This window comes from Anomaloglossus baeobatrachus, chromosome 2, assembly GCF_048569485.1.
Source record: "Anomaloglossus baeobatrachus isolate aAnoBae1 chromosome 2, aAnoBae1.hap1, whole genome shotgun sequence".
In the NCBI taxonomy this organism is placed as follows: Eukaryota; Metazoa; Chordata; class Amphibia; order Anura; family Aromobatidae; genus Anomaloglossus; species Anomaloglossus baeobatrachus.
The window spans coordinates 21,451,025-21,468,874 of record NC_134354.1 but is presented as its reverse complement, the minus strand read 5'-3'; the positions used below and the strand labels follow the sequence as shown (position 1 = coordinate 21,468,874).

Here is a 17,850-nt window from a genome sequence, read left to right as displayed (position 1 = left end):
TAGTGAAAAATAGCATATGAAATACAATGCACACCTTCCAAGTATTGTTCAGAGCAAAAAATTGATATTACGTAACATAAAACAATGAATATTTTATTAGTAGTATTTTTATGTTAATATTTTATATTTATTAGTTTTATTTTTTTTAGTAGTAGTTTAATTAGTATTTTTATTAGTTTATTTTGTTAGTAGTAGTATGTATTTTTATTAGTAGTATTTTTATGTTAATATTTTATATTTATTATGTTTATATTAGAGTAGTAGTAGTAGTAGTAGTTTTATTAGTTTAATTAGTGTTTTTTTAGGAGTTTTTTTTAGTAGTAGTACGTATTTTTATGTTAATATTTTTATATTTTATCATATTATGCTTATATTATGACTTTATTTTATTCAGATTTATTATTAACAAATATTATGTTGAATATTTTATTATTTTTATTTTAGTAATAATAATAATAATAATTAATAATAAAGTTTATTTATATAGCGCCAACATATTACGCAGCACCTTACAATCCGGTGGGGGGGTTGTATATATTTTTTTTTATTTAATTTCTTAATGCAAAAAGGAAAAATCCTACAGGACAAGGATCCAAAGAATTTTTGCTAATTTTTTTTTTATTTTATTTTTCCCCACTTCATGATCTAAAAATTTAAAATAAAAAAATAATAATAATATTAATAATCTTGCAATTTTCACATTTGGCCACTGGGGCTTTTTTTTTTTTTATATTATTACACCCTAACTTCCTGTCCTTTCAGGAAGAGTTTTCAGCAGTCTCCTTTTCAGAGACAGGATCGCAGTGCCTAAGAACACCTCTGTGTACAACGAATATTGCAGATGTCAGAGCTCGCCTTCTCTTCCTCGCTTCACAGTGACCTTTGCACATGCTCATTAGATGCTTCAATACAATATATAGGATCAGAGTTCATTGCTGCTAATGTAGGTGTGCATTTCCTGAAACATCATCAAGTTTGGTTCTAAAAAAAAAAAGACCCAGTGACCGGTGTCAGAATTGCAAAATCTGTACTTTTTTTTTTTTTTTGCTCTTATTGCAGCTTTTTCATAAATATTGCATCCTGTGGCTTCACCCAAAACACATATTGTAGCGAGTGTGCGCAGTCCGACTACGTCCGGTCACTCATCGTTTTCTGCTTCTCTTGCAGGGTGATGTGGGGCTTGCTATGGGCAAACTCTATGGAAATGACTTTAGCCAAACTACTATTTCTCGCTTCGAAGCCTTGAACCTCAGCTTTAAAAACATGTGCAAATTAAAGCCTCTCCTGGAGAAGTGGCTGAACGACGCAGGTGAGCGGGCGACAGCGGCCGAACCCCAAAAAAGGGGGAAAATCTGATTCTGAAGATCCTGGCTGCCTGCAGCTGCCACTAGAGGGAGCTCTCTGCATCCTCCTCGTGCGTACAACTCCATATTAGTGCAGTGAGCTCCCCCTGGTGGTGGCTACAGGCAGACGCCATATTTTTCCTTATTTAAAGGAGTATATAAAGTAATATAAGTTTTATAACGTCCTGATTATTGGGACATTAACTGTCAGTTCTGGGAAAATCTGTAAATATTTGTGCAGGGTTATAAGAAGATATCGGCGGAGAAGGTTTCACGTTATTAGCGCAGATTCATGGATGTTATACAGATCTTTTTTTTTTTTTGTTTTTCTGTTTACCCCAGAGAACATCACGTCGGACTCTGCTCTTTCGAGCCCCAACGTCATGAACTCCCCCGGGCACGGGATCGAGGGGCTGAACCGCAGGAGGAAAAAACGCACCAGCATAGAGACCAACATACGCGTGGCCTTAGAGAAGAGTTTCCTGGAGGTCAGTGCTGCACAAGGGGCTCCTGTCACTGAGGGTCCGACCACTGGGAGAATGGGGGCTCCCCGTAATAAGGGCACCGTCGCTCCATTCACTGTATACAGGACTGTCCGTGTACAGCGCTCATCTGAAGGCGATAAATGGAGCCTAGACTGAGCGGACCCCACTATATTCTAATAGGGAATTTGGGAATCCCAGTGTCGGTGGCGTGGGGTCCCACTAATCGGCACAATAGGACCCATCCTGCGTCGGTGTAATAATTCTGGCGGGGGGAGGGGGTCCAGGGTCACCCATGCTTTGGAGGGGGTCCGGGTGGCCCATGGTTTGGAGGGGGATCCGGATCCCCCCATGGTTTGGAGGGGGTCCGGGTGGCCCATGGTTTGGAGGGGGTCTGGGGTCGCCCATGGTTTGGAAGGGGTCTGGGGTCGCCCATGGTTTGGAGGGGGGTCCGGGTTCGCCCATGGTTTGGAGGGGGTCCGGGGTTGACCATGGTTTGGAGGGGGTCTGGGGTCGCCCATGGTTTGGAGGGGGTCCGGATCGCCCATGGTTTGGAGGGGGGTCCGGGTGGCCCATGGTTTGATGGGGGTCCGGGTGGCCCATGGTTTGGAGGGGGGTCCGGGGTCGCCCATGGTTTGAAGGGGGTCCGGGGTCGCCCATGGTTTGAAGGGGGTCCGGGGTCGCCCATGGTTTGGAGGGGGTCCGGGGTCGCCCATGGTTTGGAGGGGGGTCCGGGGTCGCCCATGGTTTGATGGGGGTCCAGGTGGCCCATGGTTTGATGGGGGGTCCGGGGTCGCCCATGGTTTGATGGGGGTCCGGGTGGCCCATGGTTTGGAAGGGGTCCGGGTGGCCCATGGTTTGGAGGGGGGCCCGGGTGGCCCATGGTTTGGAGGGGGGCCCGGGTGGCCCATGGTTTGGAGGGGGGCCCGGGTGGCCCATGGTTTGGAGGGGGGCCCGGGTGGCCCATGGTTTGGAGGGGGGTCCGGGTGGCCCATGGTTTGGAGGGGGGTCCGGGTGGCCCATGGTTTGGAGGGGGGTCCGGGTGGCCCATGGTTTGGAGGGGGGTCCGGGTGGCCCATGGTTTGGAGGGGGGTCCGGGTGGCCCATGGTTTGGAGGGGGGTCCGGGTGGCCCATGGTTTGGAGGGGGGTCCGGATCGCCCATGGTTTGGAGGGGGTCCGGATCGCCCATGGTTTGCAGAGGAGGGTCCGATGGCTGAAAATCTATACTTGCACTATGTACATGTAGATCGCTCTTGGTTGGTTTTCTGCCCTCGGCCATTTCTCACTTTGGTTTCTAACACAGAACCAAAAGCCTACCTCGGAGGAGATCACCATGATTGCCGACCAGCTGCATATGGAGAAGGAGGTGATCCGGGTTTGGTTCTGCAACCGGCGTCAAAAGGAAAAAAGGATCAACCCTCCGAGCAGCGGCATATCCAGCAATTCTCCCATCAAAGCAATGTACCCAAGTCCGACTCCTTTGGTAAGGCTTATGTGACCACGTTGGGTGGAATCTTCACACTTCTATATTATTTTAGTCTCCATGTTGTTTTCTAATTGGTTAATATATAATCATAGTGATGGAAATGATTTTGGGGTTTTTTTCTGCAATCCCCTGCACTGCAGCCTTCAACCATTAGGGGGAGCTCAAGAGCAAGCTGGCAACTTTTACATTGAGCTGGATAATCCCTGTATGCAGCGAGCGCCGGAGCTCCCTCTAGTGGTGGCTGCAGGAAGCAGAATTCTAGGGTTTGTCTCCGTCAAAAAATCTCAAACCTTTGTGGGTTCCTGTTGTGGGGAAAGGAGGTGGCGCCAGGGGGGGTCCATGTAAAGGTCCATCTGCCAAACAGCAGTAACATTGCCACCGTGATGAGTTGTCACCGTAGCCAGGAACCTGCTCACGGCCCCCGTTTCCTAAGAGCCACATCTGTTAGGGGTGTGAAGATTTATGCACTTGCAATTTTTGTTTTTTTTTTAGCATCCAGCGTGCCAGCAGGGAACAGGTTAACCCAAGCTGTATAATGCAGCGTGTCCTTTCCTTCCCCTGTGACAGCCGTTTTATTTGTCACTCCGCACCTCTCTTAAAGCGACAGCAGCCGGGTCAGGTGTAAAGCAGTAAATTGCGTGGAATGATTTATCCGGCGTCCGCGGGTTGTAAATACCTGCGCGTTTTATTGCTCCGCTCTGGTGGCTCATTCGGGGTAATTGAGCGGCAGCGAGCAGGTGGCGGCTGTCAATGAGTAACTGCGCGGCCACGCCAACGTTTCACCCGACTGCACTGATCGTACCGCGGCTTAATGGTGGCGCTGCTGGTTTGTGTCAGGTGCGCGCCCCCCTCCTCTGTGCACAGACGTTACATCCGCACATCTGCTCCATCCACTTCTGCCGCTCTCTAAACCGTCCTCCGATGGCTCCGCATCGCCTGTGAAAAGAGCATGGCGGCGATAGTGCGATCACCATTATTATTAATAGATGAAAAACATTGAATTGCGTTTTCATATTTGATCTTTCCTGAGCTCTGACTTTTCTGGGGGGTTTTAGGTGGCCTCTACCCCGAGCCTCGTGACGAGCAGCGGAGCCACCACGCTAACCGTAAACCCTGTGCTGCCATTAACCAGTGCTGCGGCCATGACCAGCTTCTCTGTCACAGGTGAGCGCACTCACTTTACAAATGTAATGGGAAAATAGCCTTTAGTGAGTCCACAAGGGTAACTTAAAGTACATACATTATTATCATGTATTATACTCCAGAGCTGCACTCACTATTCTGCTGGTGCAGTCACTGTGTACATACATTACATTGCTGATTCTGAGTTACATCCTGTATTATACTCCAGAGCTGCACTCACTATTCTGCTGGTGCAGTCACTGTGTACATACATAACATTACTGATCCTGAGTTACCTCCTGTATTATACTCCAGAGCTGCACTCACTATTCTGCTGGTGCAGTCACTGTGTACATACATAACATTACTGATCCTGAGTTACATCCTGTATTATACTCCAGAGCTGCACTCACTATTCTGCTGGTGCAGTTACTGTGTACATACATTACATTACTGATTCTGAGTTACCTCCTGTATTATACTCCAGAGCTGCACTCACTATTCTGCTGGTGCAGTCACTGTGTACATACATTACATTACTGATTCTGAGTTACCTCCTGTATTATACTCCAGAGCTGCACTCACTGTTCTGTTGGTGCAGTCACTGTGTACATACATTACATTACTGATCCGGAGTTACCTCCTGTATTATACTCCAGAGCTGCACTCACTATTCTGCTGGTGCAGTTACTGTGTACATACATTACATTACTGATTCTGAGTTACCTCCTGTATTATACTCCAGAGCTGCACTCACTATTCTGCTGGTGCAGTCACTGTGTACATACATTACATTACTGATTCTGAGTTACCTCCTGTATTATACTCCAGAGCTGCACTCACTGTTCTGTTGGTGCAGTCACTGTGTACATACATTACATTACTGATCCGGAGTTACCTCCTGTATTATACTCCAGAGCTGCACTCACTATTCTGCTGGTGCAGTCACTGTGTACATACATTACATTACTAATCCGGAGTTACCTCCTGTATTATATTCCAGAGCTGCACTCACTATTCTGCTGGTGCAGTCACTGTGTACATACATTACATTACTAATCCGGAGTTACCTTCTGTATTATCCTCCAGAGGTGCACTCGCTGTTCTGCTGTATGGTTGCACACAGTGGCTGTGTTGCTCGTTGCTTGCGGCTCGTCCTATCTCTGTGCAGCCGGTGATGAGGCTGGAGATGTGACTGGAGGATTATGCTGCAGTTTTGCTCCAGTTCGTCTCTAGATATTTTTGTAATTTCTTTCTTATGTGATAAATCCAAGATCTGGAAAATGCAGCAAATTTCTTATATTTATTTTATACAGGCACAACAGGAACCCCCACCGCAAACACGGCGACCGTCATATCTACTGCTCCCCCTGTGTCCTCTGTCCTGACCTCTCCGTCTCTGAGCCCCTCGCCATCCGCTTCGGCCGGTGCTACAGAAACGTCCAGCGCCAGCGAAACCGTGACGACGCACACCACCTCCACCCCATTATCCTCCGCATTGAGTTCTGGCCAAGTGGTGGTGACGACGTCCGGACTCCACTCCGCCGCCACCGCACTACAAGGAGCAGCACAGCTGCCGACCAACGCAAGCCTAGCTGCCATGGCGGCCGCGGCCGGGCTCAACCCTGGCCTGATGGCGTCCCCACAGTTTGCTGCTGGGTAAGCAAAATATATATGTATTGTATTGTATTTTTTTTTTTTATTTTATTTATCTAATATCCTATATAATATACATAAAATATTAGAATGGTTTTTTTTGTTTTTTTTTTACTTGAAATGTTTTATTACTTTTTACTATTTTTTTTACTTTATAGTGTATCTTTTTACTATAGGTTATATAAATGTTCGTGTAATCTAAAGTCAAATTTTATTTTATTCTAGATTTATTATTTGCTTATCCACTACTCCGGGATTAGATTATTTTTCTAAACTTTATATATATATAATATAATTACAGTGCCCACAAGTAGTCTTCAACCCCCTGCAGATTTAGCAGGTTTGATAAGATGCAGATAAGTCAGAGCCTGCAAACTTCAAACAAGAGCAGGATTTATTAACAGATGCATAAATCTTACAAACCAACAAGTTTTGTTGCTCAGTTAAATTTTAATACATTTTCAACATAAAAGTGTGGGTCAATTATTATTCAACCCCTAGGTTTAATATTTTGTGGAATAACCCTTGTTTGCAATTAGGCTATGTGCACACGTTGCTTTTTTTTCAGCGCGGAAAAAAACGCACCCTCTGGCAGAGGGGAGAATTGTAAACCATGCTTTTTGAGAAAAACGCATCAAAAACGCATGCGTTTTTCATGCCTTTTTCTAGGTGCGTTTTTTTTAAGACTTGTCAGTGTTAATAAAGTTGGTTGAACACAGACCTTTGGAAAAAAAAACCTGTGATGTCATTTCCTTCTCCACATTCTGTTTGGATAAATGGGAGGGCTTGGAATGGAAGGAGCACCATTTGAATTTTGGAAAAGTTGAAATAAACTTCGCGCACCATGTCACATTAGCAGAGCCCCTTGGGTACCTATACGTCAGAAAACCCCCCACAAGTGACCCCATTTTGGAATCTGCACCCCTCAAGGATTTTATTCAGGAGTATATTAAGCATTTTGAATCCACAGCTACTTCCCCCAAAATGTTGCTGTAGCAACAATATTCTCACTTTTAGGCCCGTTTCACACGTCAGTGAAAAACAGTGACGTTTTTCAATGGCGTGTAAAACACGCACATGTCCCTCCGTGTGCCGTGAATCACGGCACACGTGGGTTGTCTAAGTGCAATCCGGGCTCCGTTCTCCGTGGCCCGTGATTGCACTCAGTAATCATCTCACCTGCGCCCGCTCCCGCTCTCCATGGTGCTGATCGCTCCCGCGGTGCAGCATCCGGCCGGTGCTGACCCCCGCAGCAGCTGCTTCCGGGTCGGCTGTGTTGCGCATCATGAATATGCGCGACAATAATGAGCCGGCTCAGACGCAACAAGCTGCACGGGCTGCAGAGGACATCGCTGGACGCTGGGTGAGTTAAAATGTTTTTTTTTATTTTAAAAGCACGTTTTTTTCTGGCACGTGTTTCACGGACCACACCACTGCGTGGTCCGTGGAACATCAGTGATGCCAGAAAAAAATGGACATGTCTCCGTGCAGCAATCACGCACTCGCGGGTACGCCGCACGGAGACACGTGCAGTGAAAAATCACTGACGTGTGAGCAGACCCATTCATTATAATGTGTCTGCGTATGTCAGGGATTCTGGTACGTTTAAAAAAAAAAAGCACAAACGTCCCAGAATCACTGACGTGTGAAAGAGGCCTAAGGCCATGATCCAGCGACACGGCGTCCAGTACACAGTGTCAGCCTTCCTGCAGCTGCCCATGCCCACGATTTGGGTTCAGGCTGCTGTGGAGCTCTATGCTACCTGCAGAGAACACTCTCGTCTCCGCAGCATAAATTGACATGCTGAGGCTCGGGAAGCCACGCCACCGGTCAGATTATGCTGCGGAGAAAAGAAGCACAGTGCGCATGGGATCTCCAAAAATCCTTCCACTGTGCTTCTACTGCACAACGCAGGGAAAACACTCAGCGCCCATAACGCTGCAAACCCTGATTGTGGGCACACAGCCTAAAAAGCGTCAATGGATGAATGGATGTCAAATATATATAACGTCCCACCCCCGCCTGCATATTCTAAGCTGGCACCTTAAGTACCTTTCATGTGGCACTAAAGGGTGCCTAGCTTAGTATTTATCAAAAAAAAAAAATACAATGAAAAAAATGGCGTGGGGTCCCCCTTATTTTTGATAGCCAGTCAGGGTAAAGAAGACAGCTGTAGCCTGCAAACCACAGCTGGCAGCTTCATCTTGGCTGGTGATCAATTTGGAGGCTTTTTTTTTTTATTTATAAATAAAGAATTAAAAAAAAATAACGTGGGGTCCCCCCAAATTAGATCACCAGCCAAGGTGAAGCTGACAGCTGGGGTCTGGTATTGTATTCTCAGGGTGGGAAGAGCCATGGTTATTGGACTCTTCCCAGCCTAAAAATAGCAGGCCGCAGCCGCCCCAGAAGTGGCGCATCCATTAGATGCGCCAATCCTGGCGCTTCGCCCCAACTCATCCCGCACCCTGGTGCGTTGGCAAACGGGGTAATAAATGGGGTTGATACCAGATGTGTAATGTCACCTGGCATCAAGCCCAGCAATTAGTGATGTCACGGCGTCTATTTGATACCAGACATAACTAATTGACAGTAAACAAAAGCAAAAAAAAATGACAAAAAATTTATTAGAAAAAACACTCCCCAAATCATTCCCTTGTTCTCCAATTTAATCAAAAAATTTGAAAAAAATGGGTCCGCAGAAATCCATTTGGACGTCCCACATCGGCTCTGGACCTTCTACAATATGGGGGCACATTCAGGGAACGTATCCCCCATTTTCTAGGAGGGCAGACCCTCCATTTGAGGAGAGTGGGTGCCAAAAATCTGCACCCACTCTCCCCGGGTCACAGCTGCAGAGTGTGAGCAGCCAGCACAGCTCACACTGAACACAGTGCTGGCTGTCAGCTGCTCTGCTCATGTGACCGGCCGGCGTCTGCTGTGAAGGAGGAGGGGGCCACGGGGGATCAGCGCTGCAACCGGACAGGTAAGGGGGAATACCGGGGGAATAGGGGGTGACCTGGCAGGGCCTGGGGGGGCATTTTTCAGTCGCATGTCTCAAGGCACATGCAACAGAAATCATAGGAGCAGGGCGGCCGGTGCGCTACTGTGCGCGCGGCCATGTTGGATTTTCGGGAGGGGTTCGGGGCGGGCACTTTGGCGACACCGGGGGCTTTCCAGGACTTTGCCAGGAAGTGAGGTCAACAGGAAACCTCTTGACCTCACTTCCAGGTAAATGCCTGCGTTCTGGCATGCCGACAAAGCCCGCGGACCGCAACAAAAAAGCAGCTCACTGCGGTGTAGCTGCGCTCTGACCCACATCATTGATTCAATGGGGGAGAGAACGCAGCCACACCGCACAAAAGAAGTGACATGCTGCTTTTCTTTCCGCACCGATTTTTGGCATCCAAAACGCTGCGTTTAGAAACGAAGCGTGTGCACTGATTTTTCGGCTTTCTCATACACTTTGCTGGGAAAGCTGAACGCATGCAATTTGCCACTGAAACGCTGCGGTTCTAAACGCAGCGTTTCCGCGGTAAAAAACGCAACATGTGCACACAGCCTTACAGCTAATAATCGTCTTTTATAAGACCTGATCAGGCCGGCACAGGTCTCTGGAGTTATCTTGGCCCACTCCTCCATGCAGATCTTCTCCAAGTTATCTAGGTTCTTTGGGTGTCTCATGTGGACTTTAATCTTGCGCTCCTTCCACAAGTTTTCAATTGGGTTAAGGTCAGGAGACTGACTAGGCCACTGCAACACCTTGATTTTTTTCCCTCTTGAACCAGGCCTTGGTTTTCTTGGCTGTGTGCTTTGGGTCGTTGTCTTGTTGGAAGATGAAATGACGACCCATCTTAAGATCCTTGATGGAGGAGCGGAGGTTCTTGGCCAAAATCTCCAGGTAGGCCGTGCTATCCATCTTCCCATGGATGCGGACCAGATGGCCAGGCCCCTTGGCTGAGAAACAGCCCCACAGCATGATGCTGCCACCACCATTCTTGACTGTAGGGATGGTATTCTTGGGGTCGTATGCAGTGCCATCCAGTCTCCAAACGTCACATGTATGGTTGGCACCAAAGATCTCGATCTTGGTCTCATCAGACCAGAGAACCTTTAACCAGTCTGTCTCAGAGTCCTCCAAGTGATCATGAGCAAACTGTAGACGAGCCTTGACATGACGCTTTGAAAGTAAAGGTACCTTACGGGCTCATCTGGAACGGAGACCATTGCGGTGGAGTACGTTACTTATGGTATAGACTGAAACCAATGTCCCCACTGCCATGAGATCTTCCCGGAGCTCCTACCTTGTTGTCCTTGGGTTAGCCTTGACTCTTCGGACAAGCCTGGCCTCAGCATGGGAGGAAACTTTCAAAGGCTGTCCAGGCCGTGGAAGGCTAACAGTAGTTCCATAAGCCTTCCACTTCCGGATGATGCTCCCAACAGTGGAGACAGGTAGGCCCAACTTCTTGGAAAGGGTTTTGTACCCCTTGCCAGCCTTGTGACCCTCCACGATCTTGTCTCTGATGGCCTTGGAATTCTCCTTTGTCTTTCCCATGTTGACCAAGTATGAGTGATGTTCACAAGTTTGGGGAGGGTCTTAATTAGTCAGAAAAGGCTGGAAAAAGATAATTAATCCAAACATGTGAAGCTCATTGTTCTTTGTGCCTGGAATACTTCTTAATACTTTAGGGGAACCAAACAGAATTCTTGTGGTTTGAGGGGTTGAATAATAAATGACACTCTGAATAAACTTTTCCCAATTTAAAAAAAAAAAAAGAAATAACATTCTTTTTTGCTGCATTTCACACTTCCAGGCTGATCTACAGTCCAAATGTCACAATGCCAAGTTATTCCGAATGTGTAAACCTGCTAAATCTGCAGGGGGTTGAATACTACTTGTAGGCACTATGTATGTATGTATGTATGTATGTATATATATATATATATATATATATATATATATATATATATATATGTATATGTATATATATATATATAGCGGCTTTCCTTTTTTTTTTCTTGTTTTGTATAAACGTTCATTTTTTATGACCTCTTTGAATAGGTGGGAAAAAAAATAAAATCAGTCAGTATATTTTTATATATATATATATATATATTATTAGCGGCCTCCCTTTTTTTTTTTTTTTTGGTATAAATGTTTCTATTTCTTTATGACCCCTTTAAGTAGATTGAAAAACAAACTCAGTCAGTATATTCAGTGTTTTTATTTTTGTATATTTAAAAAAAAAAAAAAACGTAAAATATATATATATATATATATATATATATATATATATATATATATATATATATATATATATATATATATATATATATATATATATATATATATATATATATATATATATATATATATATATATATATATATATATATATATATATATATATATATATTTTATGATAAATAAACCCAGAGTACAATGGATAAGCAAATAATAATTCAGGGTTTTTATTTTTGTATATTATAATTTTATTTAAATACAATTAAATGGCCCTGGTCATCAGAAAAGAACATTGTGTAAAGGCTATGTTCACACCGGGCATTTTTGCAGCGTTTTTTGTTCTTTCTCAAAACCTGATCTTGTGGCAGGAAGTCTCCTGGGAGTCATCTGTGGTTTTGGTGTGTTTTTTTTTTTTTTTTTGTGATGTCCAGACCAGCAGGGGTTCAGATGTACCAGAGTGCTGGGCCTGGCCAGGATTGACATGGATCCGGCACTTGGGTAGTTACATTAAAGTGGAAAAAAAAGTAAAGCAAGCATGCTATGCCAGTCTCCGGCGTCACGGTACCTGCTTGGTAGATGCTACCTTCCAGGTCTAATGTCATTCAACATACCCCTATCACATGGGGGTCAGGAGGGAGAAGCATAAGAGAGAAAGCATCACTTCGCCCACTAACCTGGAAGGAGCCCATACATTCTAGGCTCAACCATACCTACTCCTGCGGCCCCTCCTGCTTCCGGTGCCGCTCATTAGCCTCATGTATATTCACTGCTCTCCCCCTACTGGAGTCTGTGATTGGTTGCAGTCAGACGCGTCCCCAGCCTGTGTGACAGTCTCTGACTGCAACCAATCACAGACCTGGTCTGCGGGTCTATTGTACAGTAAAAAATAAATAAAAAAAAATTTGATGTTGGGTCCCCCTATATTATGAAACCCAGCACCGATAAAGCCTACAGCTACAGGCTGCTGCCCCCAGCGGTGTGCGTTATCTTGGCAGTGTATAAAAATAAGAGAAACTGCATGCTGTTTTTTTTAATTATTTAAATAAGTAATTAAAAAAAACAGCCTGTGGTCTCTCCATACTTGATACCCAGCCAAGATAAAGCCAACAGCTTGAGGCTGGCATTCTCAGGCTGGAGAGACCCAGCCTAAAAATAGCAGCCTGCAGCCGCCCAGGATTGTCACATCCATTAGATGCGTCAATCCCAGCACTTTACCAGCTCTTCCCGAATTGCCCTGGTGCGGTGGCAATCGGGGCAATAAGGGGTTCATCACTGCTCATAGCTGCCACTAAGCCCTAGATTGGTAATGGCAGGCATCTGAGACCCCACCCCTCATTACTAATCTGTAATAAGTGAAAAGAAATAAACACAAACACTGAAAAAGTCCTTTATTTGAAATAAAATACAAAAAACACCCTCTTTCACCACTTTATTAACCTCATAATCACACCCCTGCAGGTCCGAGGTAATCCACACGAGGTCCCACAACGATTCAGCTCTGCTACATCTGAAGATCACAGCGAGCGGCCATTGAACATGACTGCCCGCTGTGATTCCCTGTCACTGCTGAACGCACGGCTCATTTTTTCTCTGTAAAATAAACCCGCAGACCAGTTCTGTGATTGGTTGCAGTCAGATTCGCCCCCAGCCTGAGTCGCGTTTAACTGCAACCAATCACAGAGGAGAGCAGTGAATATGTAATGAAGGTAATGAGCGGCCTGGGAAGTGAAGGACTGTATATATACCACGCCTGCTCCAATCCCCATATCCTTTCCACCAATATTTTACAGTGTCGGCCAGATACCCGGGATCACTTCCGGGCCACAACTGGGTTTTGGGGGTTTTTTTTATGAACCTGGTTAGACCCGGCGATCCTGCGAGTCCAGCCGTCAATAGGGTGAAAAACTATAGCAAAAGCCCTGAAAAGAATGGACATGTTCATTTTGACACTGATCACTAGACTAGCCCTAATCACAAAATCATGCTTCATGTTTAGTAAAGCCTTTTCAGCACTTATCAAAGGCTGAATTACAATGATTGATACCTCTCTATATACAGGAGATAACACAGGATCCACCATGCACAATAGGGGTTGTCACAGCTCACCTCCTCCTGCACATAAACTGATAACACCTCTATATAGTGATGTCACAGCTCACCTCCTTCTCGATTGCCTCGCTTGTTTATATACTTTCAAGTTCGACCATCTGTATACTATAGGCCCTGATCAGCAGCTGTCTGATGCTTCACCTCGGTATTTAACATTTGCTCAAACCATAAGTCGCTGTGACCTCGGGGCAACTCATCGTGACTGTGCCACTTCTTGTCCTTCACAGACTCCTTATCCTCCAACTCTGCTCACTGTCGCACGATCCTTTTGTGCGACTCCTTGTCCTCCGGCTTGCCTCTCTGTTTCTCGCTTCTTTTGTGCTGCTTCTTGGCCCGGCCTCCCCGTCCTCTCCGGCCCGTGCTCCCCGTCGCTCCCTGTCCTCCCTGTCCTCCCCGTCCTCCCTGTCCTCCCCGTCCTCCCTGTCCTCCCCGTCCTCCCTGTCCTCCCCGTCCTCCCTGTCCTCCCCGTCCTCCCTGTCCTCCCCGTCCTCCCTGTCCTCCCCGTCCTCCCTGTCCTCCCCGTCCTCCCTGTCCTCCCCGTCCTCCCTGTCCTCCCCGTCCTCCCTGTCCTCCCCGTCCTCCCTGTCCTCCCCGTCCTTCCCGGGCTCCCCGTCCTTCCCGGGCTCCCCGTCCTCTCTGTCCTCCCCGGGCTCCCTGTCCTCTCTGTCCTCCCCGGGCTCCCCGTCCTCTCTGTCCTCCCCGGGCTCCCAGTCCTCTCTGTCCTCCCCGGGCTCCCAGTCCTCTCTGTCCTCCCCGGGCTCCCCGTCCTCGCTGTCCTCCCCGGGCTCCCCGTCCTCGCTGTCCTCCCCGGGCTCCCCGTCCTCTCTGTCCTCCCCGGGCTCCCCGTCCTCTCTGTCCTCCCCGGCCCGCCTCCTTGTGCAGTGGTCGGAGGTTTTGCTTTGTCCTCTATATGTGAGTGATGTGGTGGTTTTGTATCTTTTTTGTTCACAGAGGCGCCTTATTCAGCCTGAATCCGGGAACGCTGGGCAGCGCCATTAGCCCGGCGCTGATGAGTAACAGCACGCTGGCAACAATACAAGGTCAGTCCGACAGCGCTTATCTCTTCATCCTGAAGACATGTTTCTGTATGAAAGACCATGAATAGCCGGGATTACACCGGGGGGAGGCGGCGCCCCTAATATATATAATAGGGGAAGCCATCGCGTGTTTTTACATGTCTTCTTAGTGCATATTTGAGTAATTGGGGAGGTCACACTAAGACGACCTTTCAGCCTCTGCATATCCTTTGTCAGAACAGAAATGACAGGTTGCTATGGATACACTGCCTAGAAGTTGCAACATTCTAAATCCAGTTGTCAGGCAGCATGCCCCTAGCAACCAAGGCAATTTTTAGTTCAAGCAGTGTCTCCCCTATGAACTACATTTTGTAATTTTCTTTTTATAAACCTATATGTATAACAGGGTCTGAAATTCTGTGCCATTTAGTCTTTTTATACAGCACTCCCAATCTCAGGAGGGAAAAGGTAGAATTCTGATGTTCTGCAGTCACCACTAGGGGGAGCTTATACTGCGTACTGGTCACACATTCATCTCATTGGTCACATAGTATGCAGAAAGTTCCTAAGCACCCCCTAGTGGCGGCTGAAGGCAGCGCAATTTAATAATTTGCCCAAGCAGTGGATTTGGAGCTCTGAACCCATTCTAAAGATATATAATAAAAATGGCTCAAAATTAATGGTAAATGTTGGAGATTTGGTATACAGGGGTTGAAGCTCACCTTCTCCCCTGCTGTAAAATTACTGGTAACACCTCTATATGCAGTCAACATCATAGGTAGGGTCGGAGGCGCTGGCCGCTTCCCCCGGGGCTGGGGTCGGAGGCGCTGGCCGCTTCCCCCGGGGCTGGGGTCGGAGGCGCTGGCCGCTTCCCCCGGGGCTGGGGTCGGAGGCGCTGGCCGCTTCCCCCGGGGCTGGGGTCGGAGGCGCTGGCCGCTTCCCCCGGGGCTGGGGTCGGAGGCGCTGGCCGCTTCCCCCGGGGCTGGGGTCGGAGGCGCTGGCCGCTTCCCCCGGGGCTGGGGTCGGAGGCGCTGGCCGCTTCCCCCGGGGCTGGGGTCGGAGGCGCTGGCCGCTTCCCCCGGGGCTGGGGTCGGAGGCGCTGGCCGCTTCCCCCGGGGCTGGGGTCGGAGGCGCTGGCCGCTTCCCCCGGGGCTGGGGTCGGAGGCGCTGGCCGCTTCCCCCGGGGCTGGGGTCGGAGGCGCTGGCCGCTTCCCCCGGGGCGAGGGTCGGAGGCACTGGCCGCTTCCCCTTCGGGGCGGGGGTCGGAGGCGCTGGCCGCTTCCCATTCGGGGCGGGGGTCGGAGGCGCTGGCCGCTTCCCCCGGGGCTGGGGTCGGAGGCGCTGGCCGCTTCCCCCGGGGCTGGAGTCGGAGACGCTGGCCGCTTCCCCCGGGGCTGGGGTCGGAGGCTCTCTGATGATTTTTTTTTTTTTTTTATATATATATATATATATATATATATATATATATATATATATATATATAATCTGTAGTGAATCACAACTTTTGCTTTTTTCGTCCCCAGCTTTGGCATCCGGTGGATCTCTTCCAATAACGTCACTGGATGCTTCTGGAAACTTTGTATTCGCCAACGCAGGAGGAACTCCTAACATTGTGACTGCACCCCTGTTCCTCAACCCTCAGAACCTGTCTCTGCTCACCAGCAGCCCGGTCAGCCTGGTCTCTGCAGCCGCCGGAGGGGCAGCCACGCCCATCACAAGCCTTCACGCCACCTCCTCATCAATTGACTCCATCCAAAACTCTCTCTTCACAGTGGCCACTGCCAGCGGACCAGCTTCCACCACCACGTCGGGCTCCAAAGCACAGTGAGCCGAGGCAAAGGGATCACTTTCCGATAGCGAGCGACTAACCCAACACGAGTAACTGTGTCATCCGTTCTCTCTCGGGACAAGTGCGGGAGAGCTGCGTACGTGAAACGACAAGGAGAGGCCGGATGGAAATAAATGGAAAAAAAAAAAAAAAAAAGATAATGTCAAGAACAAAATAACAGATGGACGATTTGCCTAATTTTATAATAAACACTCTCTCTTCAGGATAACCACTGATCAGAGAACTTTCTAACCAAAAATGTAAAAAAAAAAAGGAAAAAAAATCCAAAAAAAAATAATCAAACGTTTAAAAAAAAAACAAAAAAAAGAGAAAAAAAATAATCACAAAACGTGAAAGGACTACTTATCATTTCCAGCAGTCTCATGGACGAGTTAAGGTTGGTTGTTCAAAACGGATTAAAAGAAAAAAAAAAAAATAACAAAAAATCCGATATTGGAAGGGGAATTTGCTTTAGTCGGAATCTACTTTTTATTATTATTTTTTTTGTAATTATCGTTTTTGTATAGGTCTGTTGTACAGACCTTTATGTCATGCAAGGTGTTTATAGTCATATCGAAATGTTGGGGTTCCTTTTTCGTAACTGGTACAATTTTAGGCAGGCCTGTATTACTAATGCTTTTTGTTTTTGTTTAACCTGGTCCCTGACCTTTAAGTGTTTTTTTGTTTTTTGTTGTTTTTTTTTTTTTTTCCAGAGGTATTGGAATAGTTTTTGGTTTGTGTGGGTGACAGCAATATTTGATAAAAGCGAGCGTCTCCTCGTCGCAGATTTATAGACGCCGGCAAAATGATCGTCCCGCCGCCTTCGTCCTGATTAGGTGACTTTAACCTATTGACTTAACGGGAGGGGGGGGGGTGGTTGTCTCAGCTTAGTAAATGGTGAAATTTGCAAAGTGCTGGCTAAAAAAAAATATAACAAGCAACTTTGCAATTTAACCTCTTATTAAAAATCCAATATTGGAGGGATTTTTAATTTTATTGCTCGTTGCTTCGGTTACCGGCCGTCTTGTCAGCGGTGGTCGGTTTCCTAAGCAGTGAGTTCAGCACTTACAAGCTCTTTTGCTATAGATCCAGGCAGCTTCAGTGCTGCAGAGATCAAGCTGCCTCTGCTTGCATTGTTGTAGAGTGTGGTCGACCTGTCAATCATCAGGAGCAAACAGGAGGCGGGGGAGCAAGCAGGAGGCAGGGGATCTACCCGCTCCGGAAGATGCGGAAACCCCTTTACTGCAACTTCTACTGCATTCGGCGGCTTATTAATGCGGGATTTTGCCAGGTTATTTTGGATTGAGGGTATCGTGTAGATATCTTGCCTGTTTCGTCTCCTTTGGTGGGTTGCACATAACGATTTTACATTGATATGGCTCTACTATGCAGTAAAAGTTGCCAGACTGGGGAAATAATGCTCTGTAAGCACCGGCATTCGAAACCACCGCTACATGTGATGTGTGCAAAGTGGAGTCTGAGGATCGGTGTGCGGGCCTATAGGTCACACCACATCCCAGGGGTCAACAGAAAGATTGGTGTGCTGGCCTATAGGCTACACCACA

The 17,850-nt window shown here is 47.3% G+C and overlaps 1 protein-coding gene across 1 annotated transcript in view; it reads left to right on the top strand.

Moving 5' to 3' along the window:
- POU2F1 (POU class 2 homeobox 1) overlaps positions 1–16,906 on the top strand; it is a 135,898-nt gene extending 118,992 nt beyond the window's left edge. The window contains exons 10-16 of the mRNA XM_075332849.1: positions 1,168–1,309; positions 1,686–1,831; positions 3,130–3,309; positions 4,368–4,476; positions 5,751–6,093; positions 14,393–14,481; positions 15,981–16,906. Of these exons, the coding sequence (XP_075188964.1) occupies positions 1,168–1,309; positions 1,686–1,831; positions 3,130–3,309; positions 4,368–4,476; positions 5,751–6,093; positions 14,393–14,481; positions 15,981–16,285 (1,314 nt within the window). The 3' untranslated portion in view covers positions 16,286–16,906. The remainder of the gene's footprint in view (positions 1–1,167; positions 1,310–1,685; positions 1,832–3,129; positions 3,310–4,367; positions 4,477–5,750; positions 6,094–14,392; positions 14,482–15,980) is intronic.
- Positions 16,907–17,850: the final 944 nt, after the last annotated feature.